This window comes from Motacilla alba, chromosome 1A (genome assembly GCF_015832195.1).
Source record: "Motacilla alba alba isolate MOTALB_02 chromosome 1A, Motacilla_alba_V1.0_pri, whole genome shotgun sequence".
Taxonomy (NCBI): Eukaryota; Metazoa; Chordata; class Aves; order Passeriformes; family Motacillidae; genus Motacilla; species Motacilla alba.
This window is the reverse complement of record NC_052031.1, coordinates 35,767,604-35,784,612: the sequence shown is the minus strand read 5'-3', so window position 1 is coordinate 35,784,612 and position 17,009 is coordinate 35,767,604. Positions and strand designations below refer to the sequence as shown.

General features: G+C 36.8%; 1 protein-coding gene across 1 annotated transcript in view; it reads right to left on the bottom strand.

The window, feature by feature from the left end:
• TRHDE (thyrotropin releasing hormone degrading enzyme) overlaps nt 1-17,009 on the bottom strand; it is a 209,677-nt gene that overhangs the window by 13,551 nt on the left and 179,117 nt on the right. Inside the window, exons 14-17 of the mRNA XM_038153062.1 lie at nt 15,142-15,239; nt 14,544-14,651; nt 3,211-3,378; nt 2,549-2,689 (exon numbers count right to left, since the gene is read on the bottom strand). Of these exons, the coding sequence (XP_038008990.1) occupies nt 2,549-2,689; nt 3,211-3,378; nt 14,544-14,651; nt 15,142-15,239 (515 nt within the window). The remainder of the gene's footprint in view (nt 1-2,548; nt 2,690-3,210; nt 3,379-14,543; nt 14,652-15,141; nt 15,240-17,009) is intronic.

The window sequence follows — 17,009 nt, the reverse complement described above, 5'->3', positions numbered from 1 at the left end:
TTTCTTCTATTTGTACCCATTCCTCCCCGTTCTATCACTACAGTTCCTGATGAAGACTCCCTCTCTGGCTTCATGGTAGGCCCCCTTCAAACACTGGAAAGCTGCTATTAGGTCTCCACACAACCTTCTCTTCTCTGGACTGAACAGCCCCAAGTTCCTCAGCCTGTCTTTGTAGGAGAGGTGCTCCAGTCCTCTTACCAACTTTATGGCCTTCCTCTGGACTTGCTGCAACAGCTCCATGTCCATCATACTCTGGGGACACTTGAACAGCACACAGCCCAGCAAGTGGGGTCTCACCAGAGCAGAGCAGAGGGGCAGAATCCCCTTGCCCTGCTGACCACACTGCTTTGGATGCAGCCCAGGGCTGGCTTTCTGGGCTGTGAATGGACATGGCCAAGTCATGTTGAGGTTTTTCATCACCCCCAAGTCCTTCTCTTCAGGACTATTCTCAAATCACTTCTCTGCCCATACTGGGTGTGGGCGTGCCTGGGATTGCCGTGACTGAGGTGTAGGACCTGGCATGCTATCGTGTCACTGTTTCACTGAACAGTTAAGGGGCAAGGTATTAATTAGACTCTACTCACTCAAAGTCTCATCTAAAAGGTTCTAATCTATGATTACAAAACAACATTACTTTTAAGATATAACATGTATGTACAGCTTGCATTAACTATTTCATTTCACTGCACTGAATCTTTTGGTGATCAAAATGAACTCAACTGGCTGTCACGTTTAGAAAAAGAAACTGCTACAATCTTTTTGGTAGCTCTGACTTGTGTTTGGAGATCAAACTGAATGAAGGCAACACAAAGAGAGTGTAGAGCAAAAAGACAAACTCTCTGTTATTTTCATCCAAAAAAGGACAATAACAGGTGTTTGATGGGGCCTTACTGATTGTTATGAATTCAGATTACACAGTGATGCATCCCAAGCAAGTGAAATAAGTACAATTCAAATTCTAGGGGAAGTTAAGCTATTCTAAATTATAACCCAAAAGACTTGGCATGTGGCAAGTTTGTTAAAGATTTTCTATTTGTCTACACTGCTTAACATTGTCCACATTTAAAATCACAGGTGTTAGCCAGGTTGTCAGATAAATATACTTACTAAGGCAGGACACAACTACAGCATATGTGTTTGTAACAATACAGATTGTGATGGCTTTATGCCTAAACTCTGGATAAATCCCTGGAGGAACCTGAAGAATTATTTGCTAACTGAATTGGCTTGTGTAATAGTAATACATCTGCCATCCTGCTTCTGTCTAAAAGTCCAGTTCCTGCAATAATCACACCAAAAGCAGAGAATTCTCTCAGAGAATTTTTAAACTCTTCAGCACTCTTAGAGCTTTTTTGGAAATGGCTTTCAAGAAGCATGCTCCTGCAATATAAACTTCCAAAACCAATTCCAGCTCACAGCTACGTTCCCAGATGAACTTCTTCTAAAATATCACTATACTACTAAGTATTATCCAAAACAGCATGAACAATTTTCTGAATTTTTAGGAAAACTAAAATCAATGTCTGAGTTTCTTTGACTCTTACTTTGATGCAATGAAACCTATAGGAAGTTTGCACCTGTATTCATCATGCACTGGGATCTAGTTGCTTAAATACAGCATTTTAAATATGCCATTTCAAATATTCTGTGGCACAATAGTTGGGTCCTCACAAGTCCAGAATGGAACAGATCTGCAATGCCTTTCCTGCCAACACCAAAGGTGTGACCTGGCACGGGATGCCTTAAAATCTTGGACACCTGCCTTTGAGAATCTGAATCTCATCCAAGTTGTGGTCCTTTTTAATCTGTCAGTATCAAATGAGCTGCTGTGCAATCTTTCAGGCCCTCAGGCTGTCCCTAAAGAACTATAGAAATTTGTGATTCATTGAATTAATATCAAAATCTTCATCAAAAAGGATTTTAAGATGTTGACTGGGCTTCAGAGTAGGAGCATGTAGCACTTGTTCAAAAAAGAAAAAGAAGCAAGTGTAAGGAGCAACCTTGTCTCCTTTCTGTTCATCTATTTTTAATTCAAAATGTTGCTCCTCTATTACTTGAAACTCACCTGAAACACAGAGTGGAAAGAAAGGGGATGACACTATATTAACATCCTTTTGAAAACGAAAATGTTTCAAAACGTGCATTTTTTCCACAGCTGAAATAATATTTTTGAAAAGAGTATTTTTTCTATTTGACTTTAAATCAGAAAAATTCCATTGGGAACTGCTGTTTTTTCTCTGTGTAAAAATAGGACTGCAGCACTTGATATATAGATAAAATTCATTATCATAAGCACAGACACAATACACTAATATATATACAGATGATTGCTAAGAGACAAATGTCTCTATGCGTGCGTGTGATAATCCATGAATAAATGCATTTATGACTCATATGTAGCTATTTCATATTTAGAGACATCTCTATTCACGGATTAAAAGAGAATGGACTAGATTCAGGAACTTACATAAATACACATCTATACAATACTTACACAAATTACATAAAGAAAAGAAAATGAAAATAAATTAAGAATTTTTATCTTTACCTAGCATTCAGTATTTTCCATTTTTCTCTGAAAAACTTCCAAGCAAGATCCCTTCCATGTGGATTTCGAGCTACGTGGATTATCACATCAATTGCATCCTGATCCAGGACAACTTCAGAGTTGAGAGACAAATTCAAAAGTCTAGTGGAAGAAACAAGAACATTTAGTTTCACAAACACATTGTTGAATGTCAGTCCATCAGAAAACTCTTGGGAAAAAAAGATACTGCTGAATTGTTTAAGTATCCAAGAGAGTTCAGTGGTTTATTTCTCTGATTCCAAAGACTGGACACATTTAGGAATCAGAAAAATCTTGATGTAAAAAGATTTCAGTAAAAGCTGAGTGTAACTTCACATGTGCACTTTTACTGATCTGTAAGATCAGATTGGTCAAGACATGGTAAATAAAGGACATGGTAACAAAAAAAAATACCAATAAATATTACAGGATTTTAAACATTTCCAATGAAGGAAGGAAAATCTGGAACTGAAAATATAAGTCAATTTTCATATGCATTAATGCAAAGGTGTAAGATGGTTTAAACAGACAGTAAGCCTGTACTTGAAAAGCAAATTTCTGTCCTTTAGATGAAAGCTCAAGTGATGATCCATAACTGTAGAAGTGATTACTAGTAACAGATTCAAATATTGATTATTTTTTACCTGTTGAGCAAGTTTCTGTCATCACTGCAAGTTAAGGCTTCTAATAGTATTTTCTTCTCAGACACTGCTGTGGTAGAATGAAATTTCATCCAAATGAACTCCCATACATCTTCATCCATCAGTGAAACTCCTGTACAGTACACAATGTCTCTCACATTGAGAGGGATTCTACAAGAGAAATCAGTATTAGCATTTTGGTAAACAAGCAGCCTCCTGATATTGGATAGAAAGGAGGACCATTTCTGAGATTTCAAAATTATTGTCCAGTAGTAATGTTTGTTTTTTTTTGAATTACATTTGCTTCTCTTTACTGCTACCAATATTTTCCAGACCACCCTAATGGGCTTTCTAAAGGGTAGCACGTGCTTGCCATTTTCTTCATAACACCGTCACATTGTCAGAAGACTATAAAATATGTTCATGTAGTTCATCAACTCACAATGTGCCACAAAACCTACAGGTAACATAAGCTCTCCAAATTAGTACGGGATCTTATCACATGGGCTCTGTGCCAGATCTGCTCTTCTTGTCTTTTGCACTGTTTTACAACAGGACCTGAGCAGCCAGGAACTCCTCCTTGCTTGGGCTGGAAAGTGCTTCATCTTCACATAGTAACATACAAGTAAGAAAGGATGTGCTGTGACAATGATACTTAAACATTATATTGTCAGGAGTGAAGAAAACAGAAAGATCTGGGGTTTTTTTTAGCATATAATACCAGTACAAACCCAGCTGTGCCATAGAGAACTGTAATTACTGCTAAATTAATATCAACTCAAACTACAGTTAAATTACCAAATTCAGACCTAGTGTATATATAGTATGTGCATATGTACAGTGTTCTTCTAAAAAGGTCTCAGCTGGGCATTCAATTTCCTACCTTGCTTATGTTTCCTATACAAGCATAGAAGCTGAAACATTTGTACCATTGTCCCATTAATTCAGATAGGAACTGTGGGCTGGAGGGACTGTCACTCTGTGTTTGGCAAGTACAGACACAGTAGTAGATGTACCTAGAAGTGTATGTCTAACCCCAGAATAGACAGCACTCCTCATTTTCAAAATTTACACTAAAACATACCAATTCAATGGGCTTTCCCAGCTTGCCATTTTTTGCATTCTAAGGGCCAACACCAGCAATTTTAGCAGCAGAGTAGTCAGTAAGCACAGGATTATTTGCATCTCTGGGAAGGAAGGAGACCTTAAGACAAGGGATGGAGCTGATCCCATGATGACAGCCTAGATGTCACCATTTTTCTTGCTAAGAAAACTCTACTGCCACCAAATCAGTAGTAGTATACTCCCAGTGCTGCAGCAGATCTAATCAAAATCATCCTAACAACTGCTCCAGGGAAAGTTTTAGGTCTGTACCTATAAGCTAAGTAATTAGGACAATGTGAAAAAACTCACCCCTTACAAACCAAGACATCAAACACAAATACTGCTTTTAAAAAGCTTACCTTCAGAAGCTGCAAAATGTAGAACTATGAAACACTACAAACTACTCCTGTGAGAGGCTTGTAATCAGCACTCTAGACAGGGGGGTTCCTTTTGTGGAAATGAAAATTTCTTATGAAAATGCAAATGCCCCCACAGTAATTTCTCTTTAACTACTGCCCCTACAGAGAGTCCTCTAACTGAATTTTGTCCATTTGTGGGGATTTTTGCTTTCTCACTCATCCAGTTATTTTGGGCAGGTATTCTATCATTATCTAAATATCTGAAATCTCTCCAATCTACAGGTTTTTTAGTATTATAGGTTCCTGGAAAATTGCAGTTCCAAGGCACTAGATCAGCATGTGGATGTTTGCCCCTTGTATTAACCAAATCAAGTGGATAAAATTACCATTATTTTGATACTGCTTGAGTTGTAACACTGCAGAACACATCTTGTTGTTAGTGAAACCTCATCTGTGCATTCAGGGCTGCCCTCATTTTTAAAGAGCTAATATGATTGATGGATACTTCAGAAGAATAAAAATAAACGTTTAAGAGCATCACTTTAAATGGCTTTAATTTGAATACTGATCCAATTTATTAAACTTTCTTTTTCTTGCATTAGAGATATGATGGTGAGAATGAAATGTGTAGCTAGTCGAGCTCATTTAAAAATTAAACACTTTGTGAGAAAAAGTTAAAAATTAAACAGTTAGAAAAAAATGAATTAAAATTGTTCTATGCCTTTACAGGGATTTCTTTTTTTTCAAGAGTGAATTATAAAGCTCTACAATGAGCTAAGAATAATGTTCTAAGTCATAATTAATTGGTACATATTTGCTCCTATTTAAAGTATGTTCTAACAATTGAAGATACACTTATAAAATTGGACCATAATTATTTATCTTCTGGGAAAATTGTGTTCTAATTTTTTAAATGTAAATGCACACAGATTAGACAGTTCTTTGATTAAGTAACAAGTTTCAACACCATTTAGGGTTCTATTTGACAAAGAAAATTAATCAGGAACATTATTCTTATTTTTGCAACAATTTAACATTTAACTTAAGCTTATTTTTCTTGATGACTATATTTATAATCTTTAATAGGTTACAAGGCTCAGATAAGAAACAAGAATGAAGTATTAGTACTTTGTTGGCAGATCTGTAATACAGATTCTATTATAAAAAAGAACACCATACAGCTTATTTTTAAAAACTTCAATCCCAAATCTTATACCCCCATTCTCTATTACAAGCTCCAGGAGCTGACCATGCTGCTGGCACCATTGTGCAGAAAGAGGAGGAGATGATCCTCTGCCATAGCACATACCCAGTCTAAAGAGAGAGGGCAGAATTCTCCCTTGAAAACTGAGGTACAGAGCTGTGATGAGCTCGACATTCAGGAGCCTGTCCCACCTCAAACTCAGGGGACATTAACTGAGGATGTGGCTGCTCAAGGTGTCTGGGGAATAGCTAAGTGCAGTCCCTGTCCTGTGCTCCCAAGTTTCAGGTATCACATGGGTCTGACAGAGGCAGGCAGAGAATACATCATCCCTCAAGTGATGGTTACTGCTATTGCTCCTTCCCATTTCTATTGCAGATCCCCTACAAGTGAACATGCAACCAGCATAGTCAAGCTCTTCAATATTGATTTTAATAACTGAGCAATGAATTACTTCTTTTTGGCATCAATGCCTGAGTAGATATGTCTTTGTCCATTCTGGACAGTTTTTGCAACAAAAATATGATTGTTTCTGATCAATTGTTTTGCAAAGTAGTGGAGAGATCATCACTGAATGAGAAATTTGGAGGCTAATCTATCTAAATTTTAAGGATTTCAAATTATTTACTGCTAATCCATAATCACTACATATAGGGTCATTTTAATGTGGTGACACAAAGAAGTCAAAAAGAAAAAAAAACACTGCCTGAACCAGCTGCCCCAAAATGCCCCATTTCACCTTTTACAAGATAAAGTCCTCTCTCTATTTAGACCCAAGTGGTCTTTCAGAGTGCTAAGTCCTTGATTAACTCATGCACTCAACAGTGTTTTTTTTCCTCCTAAAGTTTTATTGACTTGAGTGCAAGATTCTACTCAAATGTTGTAACAACCTATTAATTAGCAAATCATTTCAGCAACATTGGCTCACATTAGCTGGCAAAGCTCCAGAAACATTTCAAAATGCATGAATAGCTATGCCTGATTTTTTTTCAGTAATTAAAGCTTCTAGGGGTTGCAAACACAGAAGAAGGGATTCACTTTATTTTTTTACATTTATCAGACACTCATGTGTGAAAAAAATTAAAATAACTCTCATTTTTTCATGTTTGCTGCTAACAATTTCCAAAAATAGCTGCTAGGCATCAATCCCTTGAAAGAACCCAGTTCCTCTTCCAAGAAACTAACAAAAGTAATTAACCTGTTGGCCATGTTCTCACAAATACTTATGTAGGCGGTTAAACTTAAGTACATTTCTAGGTTGTTGCAAGACAGTAGCACTACTGTGTCCATGTGAAACACTGAAATAAAATTATCTACCACAAGTAATTAGACAGAGAAATAAAGGAGGAAGAAAAGGAAAGAAAAAATGTTTGTTTGGAAAAGCTTTTGATTTTCTATCACCTAAGCCAGACTTCATTGAAATTACTTCAATTAATGACTGGTAATTCACTACTCCCTCAGATCTATGGGGAGTTTTGCTTATAGACATGCAACACACTCCTATGCATGCCTGCAATTGTTTTTCTGGTGGCATTTCCACTGAGTTGTTAAAGGTGCCGGCAATTAAGCACACTGCCAGCTCAGGCAGGTGGATGGACATGAATCTGTTATTCCTTGTAGAGGAAACACAAAATCTGCATGAACAAGTGTGTAGGTTCACGACACACAAATCTGGCTTATTGGTTATCACTGTCCTTCAAATTATGTGATGGAAGACATTTACTTCACTATTTACACCTTTCTAAAGATGATAAAGAATTAGCCAATGCTCATAACCATCACAGCAGCATGACAGAAGTGAAATGGAGAACAGTAGCCACTGAAAAAAGTCCATATCTACATTATTACGCTATAAAGAAAGATAAGATGAGGTTGTTTAGTACTTAGTATTAAATTTAATAATTTAATTTTAATAATTAAAGTATTAAATTTAGTATTAATTTAGTATTAGTGCAGAGATGTAAGATCCTGATTTCATTACTTAGTAACCAAAAGGGGTTCATTTGTAATGCAAACAACACACAGATGTGTTCTGACTTGAAACCCACAGACAGAATGTGAAAGTTCATCTCTTCTTCTCTTTTCAGGGATCTCTGGGCGGTAGCAGGGCACTTTGCCCCCCCCAGGATCTTATCTCTTGCTTGTTAACCAGTCAGATAACTGAAACAGGAATAGCTGTCTTGTAGTGAGTTCTTTTGGCACCACCAGGATAACACAGGTCCAGCAATTCCCAATTGCCAATAAACATCTTAACGTTGATGTGAGATCCAGAAGATAAGGTGAATTTCTCACTGACGGACACCCCACTTTACAAACTATAAAAATTACACCAAATACTCACAAGGCAGAAATTCTCTACACATTCCATGGAAATGTGTGGAGTTTTTCCCATGAATAGGGATACTTGCTTACCCATTACTCCCATTGAGTTAAGGAATCTGTGTATATTGTCATTATTTCAGTGCTAAGTTACATTTGACTCCTAATCAATACTATATCTTTTGCTAGCTTTAATATAGGTACCTTGATGTTGTGCACTGGCTTATGTCATGCTGTAATCTACAAGTAGTTCCTTTTAGTTTTATACTGTGTAGTAACTCTGATTAAGATCTTTTGTCTTTTATCTCCTGTCTGTTCAATAAATAATTAATTGTATTAAAACAGACCTCATCTGCCATCCTTGGTACTTGCAGGCCAGAATCATTCCTTAAATTGAAACTGTTGCCAAAATCTGAGGCTAAGACAGGACTTGTCTGAAGTTCCCACTGGTCCTGTGACATGGCCACACCTCAGCACTCCAAGATTTCTCAGAACAATCTGGATGATTAGACCAGAACAGCTTTAAAATATTTGTCTTTGCATTCAGAATCATCCATCAGTTTCTACTTCTCATTCACAAAGACAAATGCAAACTTCATCAATCCATGGGTTACAGAATGGACACTGGCTTAACCTAATTCAGTGCAACAGCCTGCACCCCTCACTGCAAACATCATCAGAACTGATCAGAGTGATTGTGACAGAAGATTAATAGTACAAACAGTAAAAAATGCATTAAAGCTAAAATCACTCCAGAGTGACAACAGCATCAGTGAAATTTACATCAGCATTTACCCAAATTTTTCTAGGGATATTAAGGCAATTAATTAAGGTACTTTGTTTCCATGTAAATGATGGCAATAAATAGCAACGGTCACGTTTCTAAAGAAGTTTAAAATCAGAGCAAAGGAAAGTGGCTATGACTAGCTGGGGCCTTCCAACAGGTCCAGTAACATCTCACAGAACATGTGCACATAACTGTGTCTGCTGCAATACTTTCATCTCCCACTGTTCAGTGCTGCATGTCAGCAGAAGAACAGCATCACCACAGCCCTACTAACAGAATCAGAACTCCTTTTGCTGCTGAAGGCAAAATCAGCTGTCTCAAATCGAAGCGGCTCTCTCATATATTCATGTTTACATCATCCTGTTTAACTTTGCCCCAAGCAAGCATACATCCACAGGCAACTTTGCCAGCAGAAAAGTATATATGGCAACATGTAGCTGATGTGTGGTGAGAGTAGCTGGAAGATAACTGCGCCTGCACCCACAGAGATGTTTGTAAAAACATGCTCATGTCTATGGGTAAGTTATGCTTCGAGCCATCATGATGTGTATTTGAATATTAACCTCTGTTATCACCTGTCAGGAGTTTACATATTGCAGCTCTCCATGCATTCTTTCCTGAACTTCAGAAATACATGTTTACTCAACCTATCCAAGGCAAGAAGTCTGAAAATGCTAATCCTCTAGAAACATGTTTTTCTTTCAGAATAGATGCAGTGAAGGTTAAAGGGGTTAACAAGGCTGATTATTAAGCTCAGGCAGGCATTGAATGGTAATTTTGTTAATTTTTTAGGCTGAACCACAATGCTGTTATATCTAAGGAGTGTGAATAATGTATTTCTTCACACATGAAAGCTCCACAGGGATGAGCTCAGTTAAATGAAGGTAGAAGCAAACATCTTCATTTTCAGCCAACAGCAGCTTCTCTTGTACAACATTCTGCTCTTGACTGAATCCCCGTAACTTTACATTCTCAAACTACAAGGGAAATTTCAACATGGTTATATGTTTTCTACTCTGTATTCTTCCGAACATCAACATGAAATTTTCAAGGTTTTCCATTGTTCCAGTACAAGTGCAGCTTATATCCCAATTTAAGAAAGTGAATGATTGTTTTAATATCACCATCAAGTCAGAAGTATATACAGCCCTTCAAGCAATCAGTCATTTTAAAAAAAGGGTAAAATTACTTAAAATTCATTGATTTCAACACTGCAAGACCTACTTCGAGGTCTAACTGCAGATCTTCAGTAGGAAGAAATAATGACTGTTTTTTAACAACTGCAAGGATTAAAATATACCAATTCCTAAACCAGCTAAACAAGATGTCTCCTTACAATCTCCTCTGCTTCTGATGCTATGTGTTTGGTTTGCTCCTTGTACAAACAAATTTCTTTCTCAGTTATGCTTCTTTTTTTTTCCATTGCGTTTTGCCCTGAAGAAATGGTCATGAGCAATACCACCTAAAGCCCCTCGCACACATATTTATGGTATTTCAGGTTCTGAAGCCCCTTTTCCTTCAGATGAATGCTCTCTCATCTTTAGACTGGAGAGCTGTGTCATTTCTCTTGCTAATGAAATAAATTCCAGAGGCTGAGCTGAAGCTAGAAGACGAAAGTGTGCCGCAGCATCTTAATACTGTCCCAAACACCTCACAGACAGGTCATCAGGCTTGCTTTCTGAATTGGCAGATACAGGGCTGAGGTATAAACCAAAGCACAGCAAACTGCTGGAATCTCAGCACTACTGTTTGAAATGGTGTTGAAGAGCAGTTGTGCTGGAAAAGAAAAGGAGCAGTCATTTTCCTGTTTTAGTTACAATATTAAAAGGCATCTTTTGCAAGGACCCCATACTCTATGATTGCCATTTATGCATTAATTTGATATAGGTATCCTTCCTACTACCTGTAGTGCTGGACCCGAAGAGGGCCCACTCACACTTCAGCATCTCATGTTAAGAGGCAATTCACAGCACAGTGGCTGCTGCCAGCTGCATCTTCAGAGGCCCCTAAAACCCCCTGTAGGAAGCGTAACTCTGAGCATTTGATTCTGCCCTAGGAGCCAGGCATCCAAAAACGAAGCAATACCTAAGTCACTTTAAAAATTCCAGTCTTCACAGCCTCTCAGCTGATTTCCACTTTCATGCATGGAGGCTAGTGTTGTAGATCACATATAAACTGGGCTTTTTTACTAATTCCAGAAGAAAATCTAAAGCACTATAGTTGGAAATCTAAGGGCTTCTTCAAACAGTACTGAAAATTCAAGACCTCTGGTCTTGTGCCAAGAATGACCATTATTTTACTTTGTGAACAGTAGCAAATTATTTGCATGGTAAAGAGTGTATAATTACAAATTGCAAACAGTATCTGATATCATGATTACTTCACTTTCTTATTGTGAAGAGTAGATGGTAACTCATTTCTGGACCTATCAGATTGAATGCAATTACTAAAAACCACAGCAATTGTAAGCATACGCCAGTAAAACATAGATGTTACTGAACTACCTGACACTTTATCCAAAACTAAATATTACAAGTAAAACAGAAAAAACATTTCAAAAAACATCTAAAAAGTCATAGATTAATAATGTGGCTAAAACAATTATGATTGTTAGCAATTCTTCAGTCTTATTAACAGCACATTCTCTGTTATAGTTATTTCAGCTTTAACTGCAGTAACTGCTAGGGAATCAAAAACTTCCCTTATATGATTTACTGACTGTGCATTTATGTGGTATTTAATATCACAGTTTAATTTGATACTTACTTAATTTTCACTTGATTAAAATCTTGAGACATAAACCTAATTCCATTGTCTCTACTGCTCTGAAAAATTTGTGTCATCTTCAAGAATAAAGTTTCTGGGGGGGGATGGGTGGTAATATTGCAAATTAACCTTTATTTTTACTGTCATGGTGACACTCAAATTATTTATATATATATAAAATATCTCTGAGCTCTCTGGAACTCTGTTTTTGTGCTCTGGCTATGCAAACCCACCAAAACCATGCTTTCTGCAATCATCAGTCAATTACATGTTTCAGAAAAGGGAATGGCAAACCCAAGAACATTTACAATGATTGCTGATAAGGAATGGAATAGGCAAGGATACATCGAGTTTCTGTATCTGTCACCCACTTTTCTCCCAAGTTGTCAGAGAAATCTGGAGAAAGAGGAGCTTGAGTTTCCTCTTCTTTGTGAGGAAACAAGCTCTGAGGGAATATTACAGGTTCTGAGGAGGCTGTTTGCAGCAAATTCACAAACAGCTGTTAAGGGCATCAAACTGAGCAAAACACTTGATTGATGACAAAGAATACAAACTGGTACCTCTTAGATGTGCTCTCTGCATATATCTTGTACTTATCTGTTTGCCCTTTGTACTTGAGCTAGTTATTGCCTCTAAAGTGCTAGAAGAGGCAGAAACATGACTCAAACACCATGCTAATTAAATTCTGATTGTGGAATCATCTGTTTCTTAGTAAAAAAGCAGGAAAAAGAGCCCTTGTTTTACTTTCAGGTTTCAATCAGAGTTAGCTTAAACTGAGTAAAAGTGCGGTGAGATAGCTCGGATTCAACAGGATCTGAACATTCCTGAGAAAACACTGACATACCCTACGAATGCTGTTATTGTTAAACACGAGCTGATTTTATGTTTACTGACCTGCTATTACTAGTAGTCTTTGTAATGTTGTTTCAATGTAAGTAGACAGGAAATTAGTTTTTCTCATATATTGGTTACATTCAGGATGTGAGACTGTTCTGAGAAAACTGGGAAATTCTGGAGCGCAGGACAGAACAAATCCTACAATCTTAAAAAATAAATAAAAGTGTGTCTCTATCTTCTCTGCCAGTTGTGCGCCTACTTATCAGCTGACTGTCAATCTCTATTCTGTAATTACATTATTTGCTGCAGCCATTTTTTCAAAACTGTGCAGTTCCTTTGAGAAACACATTGCTTTAACTTAGTAGCTATTCTCCTCTGCCCTGCTGTGGTGCTTTTATCATAATACTCATCATACGCTGGCAACCACAATCTTCTGCGACCAAAAATGGCCCCATTGAAAGGCTAAGATGAATCTTCACACAGCTCCTTAAATTTATTCCTTTTCTCTCGTGCTACTGTTAGTAAAGCAATAAGCTTGTGTTTTGTTATGTTTTTCTTTTTTGATGCCTCCTTTCTTAAACCTATTGGAAAGACACAGGCAGGTAGCTTTGCAGGGTGACAGCTTTTTTAACAGTGAATAATCTACTGCTGTGCATGCTAATAGGTAATGCTAGGTTTGATTAACTAATTTTGCAAATGAATATCTAAGTAAATTACTTTTGCAGACTGTTTCCAATGATTCTTTCTCTTTAATTGCCTCTTTAAATAGCTCCATACTGATTGTTGCTGCTTATGATAAGAATTCATATAAAACCCAGGGGTATATATTTCATAGTAAATATATCTGGCGTCACCTTAGACAAAAAACCCTCCACCTCACACACATCTTACTTAAAGGTACATAGTGATAGTTTCAAGCTAATTTTTTTCCAGAAGTTTTAAAGTCATATAGGAAAGTAATTTCCCTTCACAGCTGGTTTTAAAAGACACTTGGACACTTATGTAACTGGGTATGCCCGTAAAGGATTTTTAAAGATTACAAAGACAGACAGAGATAAATTAATTGTAAGCAAACATCGATAAGTCCAAGAAATCTCTGAAAAATCCTGCTTGCTTGAATGGCTAGAAAGATCTGATCCTTTTGCCAAGCTAATACAAGACTGTGACTAAAAATGAGAGACTTTTATATTTTTCTTTTGTATTTGAAAGTAAAATATTCTCTTTTAAACCAAAATATCATGTCATGTACAAATATATACAGTGTAAATATTTCACATAATCAGAAAATACACTATTCTTTCTAAAGAAGTTGTGGTCTTAACCTATACTCCGAACTGATCTCATTGTCCACAGCTCACTACATACCTATATGTTGGAAATTTCAGTCATTTCGTATTTCTTAGATGACTGCCTTTAAAAGCTAAACTTCATACACAATCCATGGCTCACCTTCCTTTGGCTCAGCTAAGTAAACCTGTGTCTTGACAGTCTAACTTACATATTTGCTGTCAAACTACTACAGTGCTGCTTATGCTCCTTCCTTACTTCTTACTTCAGAAGAGTCCTTCTGTCTCTAACCCCTATCACTTCTTTGAATGTTTAGCACTTTCTGCTCTCTTTCCTCAACACAGGTTTCCCATTTGTCTGACAACATGGTGTTCACTCATCTTTCTTCCTTTAAATCCATCCTTAAAACCTGCCTTCTCATCTTCTAGCATAGAATTATCCAACAGTAATTTACTAGGAGTGGGCAGAATCCCCTCCACCCGCTCACATACGCAAAGTCAAATGATTCATTCTAAAACCCCACAGACATTTTTAAATGACAGCCAGCAACCTCTGCTTCCAAAGTGTAAAAAAGACTTTGCAAAACAGGGCACAGCAGACAGTGCAGGCAGGAAAGGAAGAGCTGTACTGCCTTTCAGTAGGAGAAATGTGAGATGCACATTTCAGCTCCACTTACCGGTTCCTATTGCTAGAAATCCAGTCCGAGATTAACGTTGCAGCCTGCTGGTGACAGTGTTTGTTCCCGAAGCTGCAGGCCAACATGATGACTTCCCGACGCAACTCTCTGTCCAAATTAAAGAAAGCAATAAGGCTGCTTTAACATGTGTTTGAAAGTTTACAAAAAAATACTTCTTATAACAAGTGACAGCAATCAGTAGCTGGGCAACATATCAAAGACAATCTGGCTTTACAAATTTCAGAGTCAGTTTAATGCCTGCAACAACTAAAGAAAGGTCATGGATCAAAGCCAGCCCCCATTTACACTTAGGCACTCTTCCCGACCTCTGTGGACATTTGAGCACAAGTTTTTAGAAATCCAAAGTAATCAGATACTAAGTTAGGGCTTAGGAAATCATGTTCTCCCCAGCTTAAGAAAGAAGAATTCATCTCACAGTATGTTTCTGCTTTCCCTGCAACCCAGAACGGAAAAAACAGAAGAGTGACAGAGCTAAGGAATTATGACCAATTTATGCTAAACATTACTAATTTTTAGAAGGGTGCATTTCTATAATTATATTTCACAAATAAACAATAAAAAATAAATATAACAGTACTCATGTTGGTATGATGCTTGAACAAGTGATTTGTTTAAATTGTTTGTTGGCCATCCAAGCTTCAGATACATTGATGCCACTTGTCTTAATATATACTCCTGAGAAAAAAAAGAAAAGTATATTTAATGTTAAAAAATTATTTTACTTGAAACTGAAATACTGCTGACTAGTGAGGTTTGGTCTCTCTTTGTACCCTCAAATAATGTCCAACTCCAAAGACTTAGAAAGCAACTTGTCCACTTATAATCTTCCTTCACTGTTATACTAAGAAGCAGTCTCTAGACAAGCTACTTGATTAGATGCCTAGTATAAGACAATTTATTGTTATAAAATCCATGAATTTCAAAAGTTTATTACATGCTACTTTGAACTCACAATGAACAGCTGAAAAATTACAGGAGTGTCAATAGCTTAATTTCTACTTTGTGGCCAATCTTGACTACACCATGCATGTTCACTTTTAAAAGAACACTTTTAATATCCACAGCCATGGTCAAAACATTATGTGGGTACAGTCAATTGACTTCAGAATACATAACAATGTGGCTGCAAATAAGGTCTGTACACTTAATGACACTATGCTTTAAGTTTAGGCTCCTGGTGTGCTTTAAGAACAAAACAAGCACAAGATATATTTTAGCAACTTCTACTTTTTACACAAGATGCCCTATTTACATATTCTGACCAGTTTTGAAGAAAACCACTGTCTGTATATTCAGCGTAATCTTTTTCCGGTGGAATTCACCAATTTGAAAAAGAGAACTGAGATACACAGAACTGCATAGGAGAGCATCTATTTTATTATTACAGATGCATAGGCATGTATATATGTCAACACAAAAGAAGATTCATATTGCAGCTTTCTCTAGCAGATATGTTATTCTGTGACTAAAAAGACTTTTTATTTTCTCTGCTATCACCTCAACTTTCAAAACTCCCATCAGTAGTGATAAAACATAACCCAGTTGTGAATTTTACTGGTTTTATTTATTAAAATTGTGTTTTCTTTATACAACCATGTTTAAAAGTAAAATAGCAATGGCAGACTCCTAAGAATTTTTCTTTACAGTTAACAGTAGGCTAAATATGCAAATCATTTCAACTGCATTTTACATAATGGCTCTGGTTTGCATGTAGGCCTTAGTATATGTTTTACAAAAATAATCTTCCATGTCATCAGGTAACTCTGTGTATATGTATGAGGGTGTGTGTGTGTGGGTGTGTTTATCTATATATCTATCTATATATCTACATATGTATTAACGTCTACATATATACATACAGTCACTTCTAACTTTCTGACACTCTGACCATGGTGTCTGTGGTTCCATACACACAAACAAATACAAATTTAATAAGAAAAAAGCATCCTTAGGCATTTCAGGCTTTAAAAAGCTCCTTCATTTGAAGGCTTTACAACATTACATAAAGTTACCGTATGCTGGCTGTTGAAAATATGTAGACTACATAAAATTCATAGTGAATAAAAACCCCAAGAGTTCGTAACTGTCACTGGCTGCAGTCAAATCCTGTGTACTTCATAAACCATGCTTCAGTGTAGCTACAGATAAATGTTAAAATATTTGCCATGTCTATCTTAATTATCTACTGTGAGCTGTTACTGCTGTCCCTTTGGACACAATTATGAATGGGCTTTTGACTCAACGGTGATCTAATTCTTGTTAATTAAGGTAACTGCATTGAATTCACCATGGATTTTGGGATGAAATAATGACTACAAATCTTTGCTTCAGTTGCATGTATTCTGTTCAGTTATGCCTATATTTGCTGTTCTTGCTGATCTTGGGTATCCACCTAAATACCACCATGGGGCTCCTCAAAAGAGAAAATCTGGCAATAGGATACTT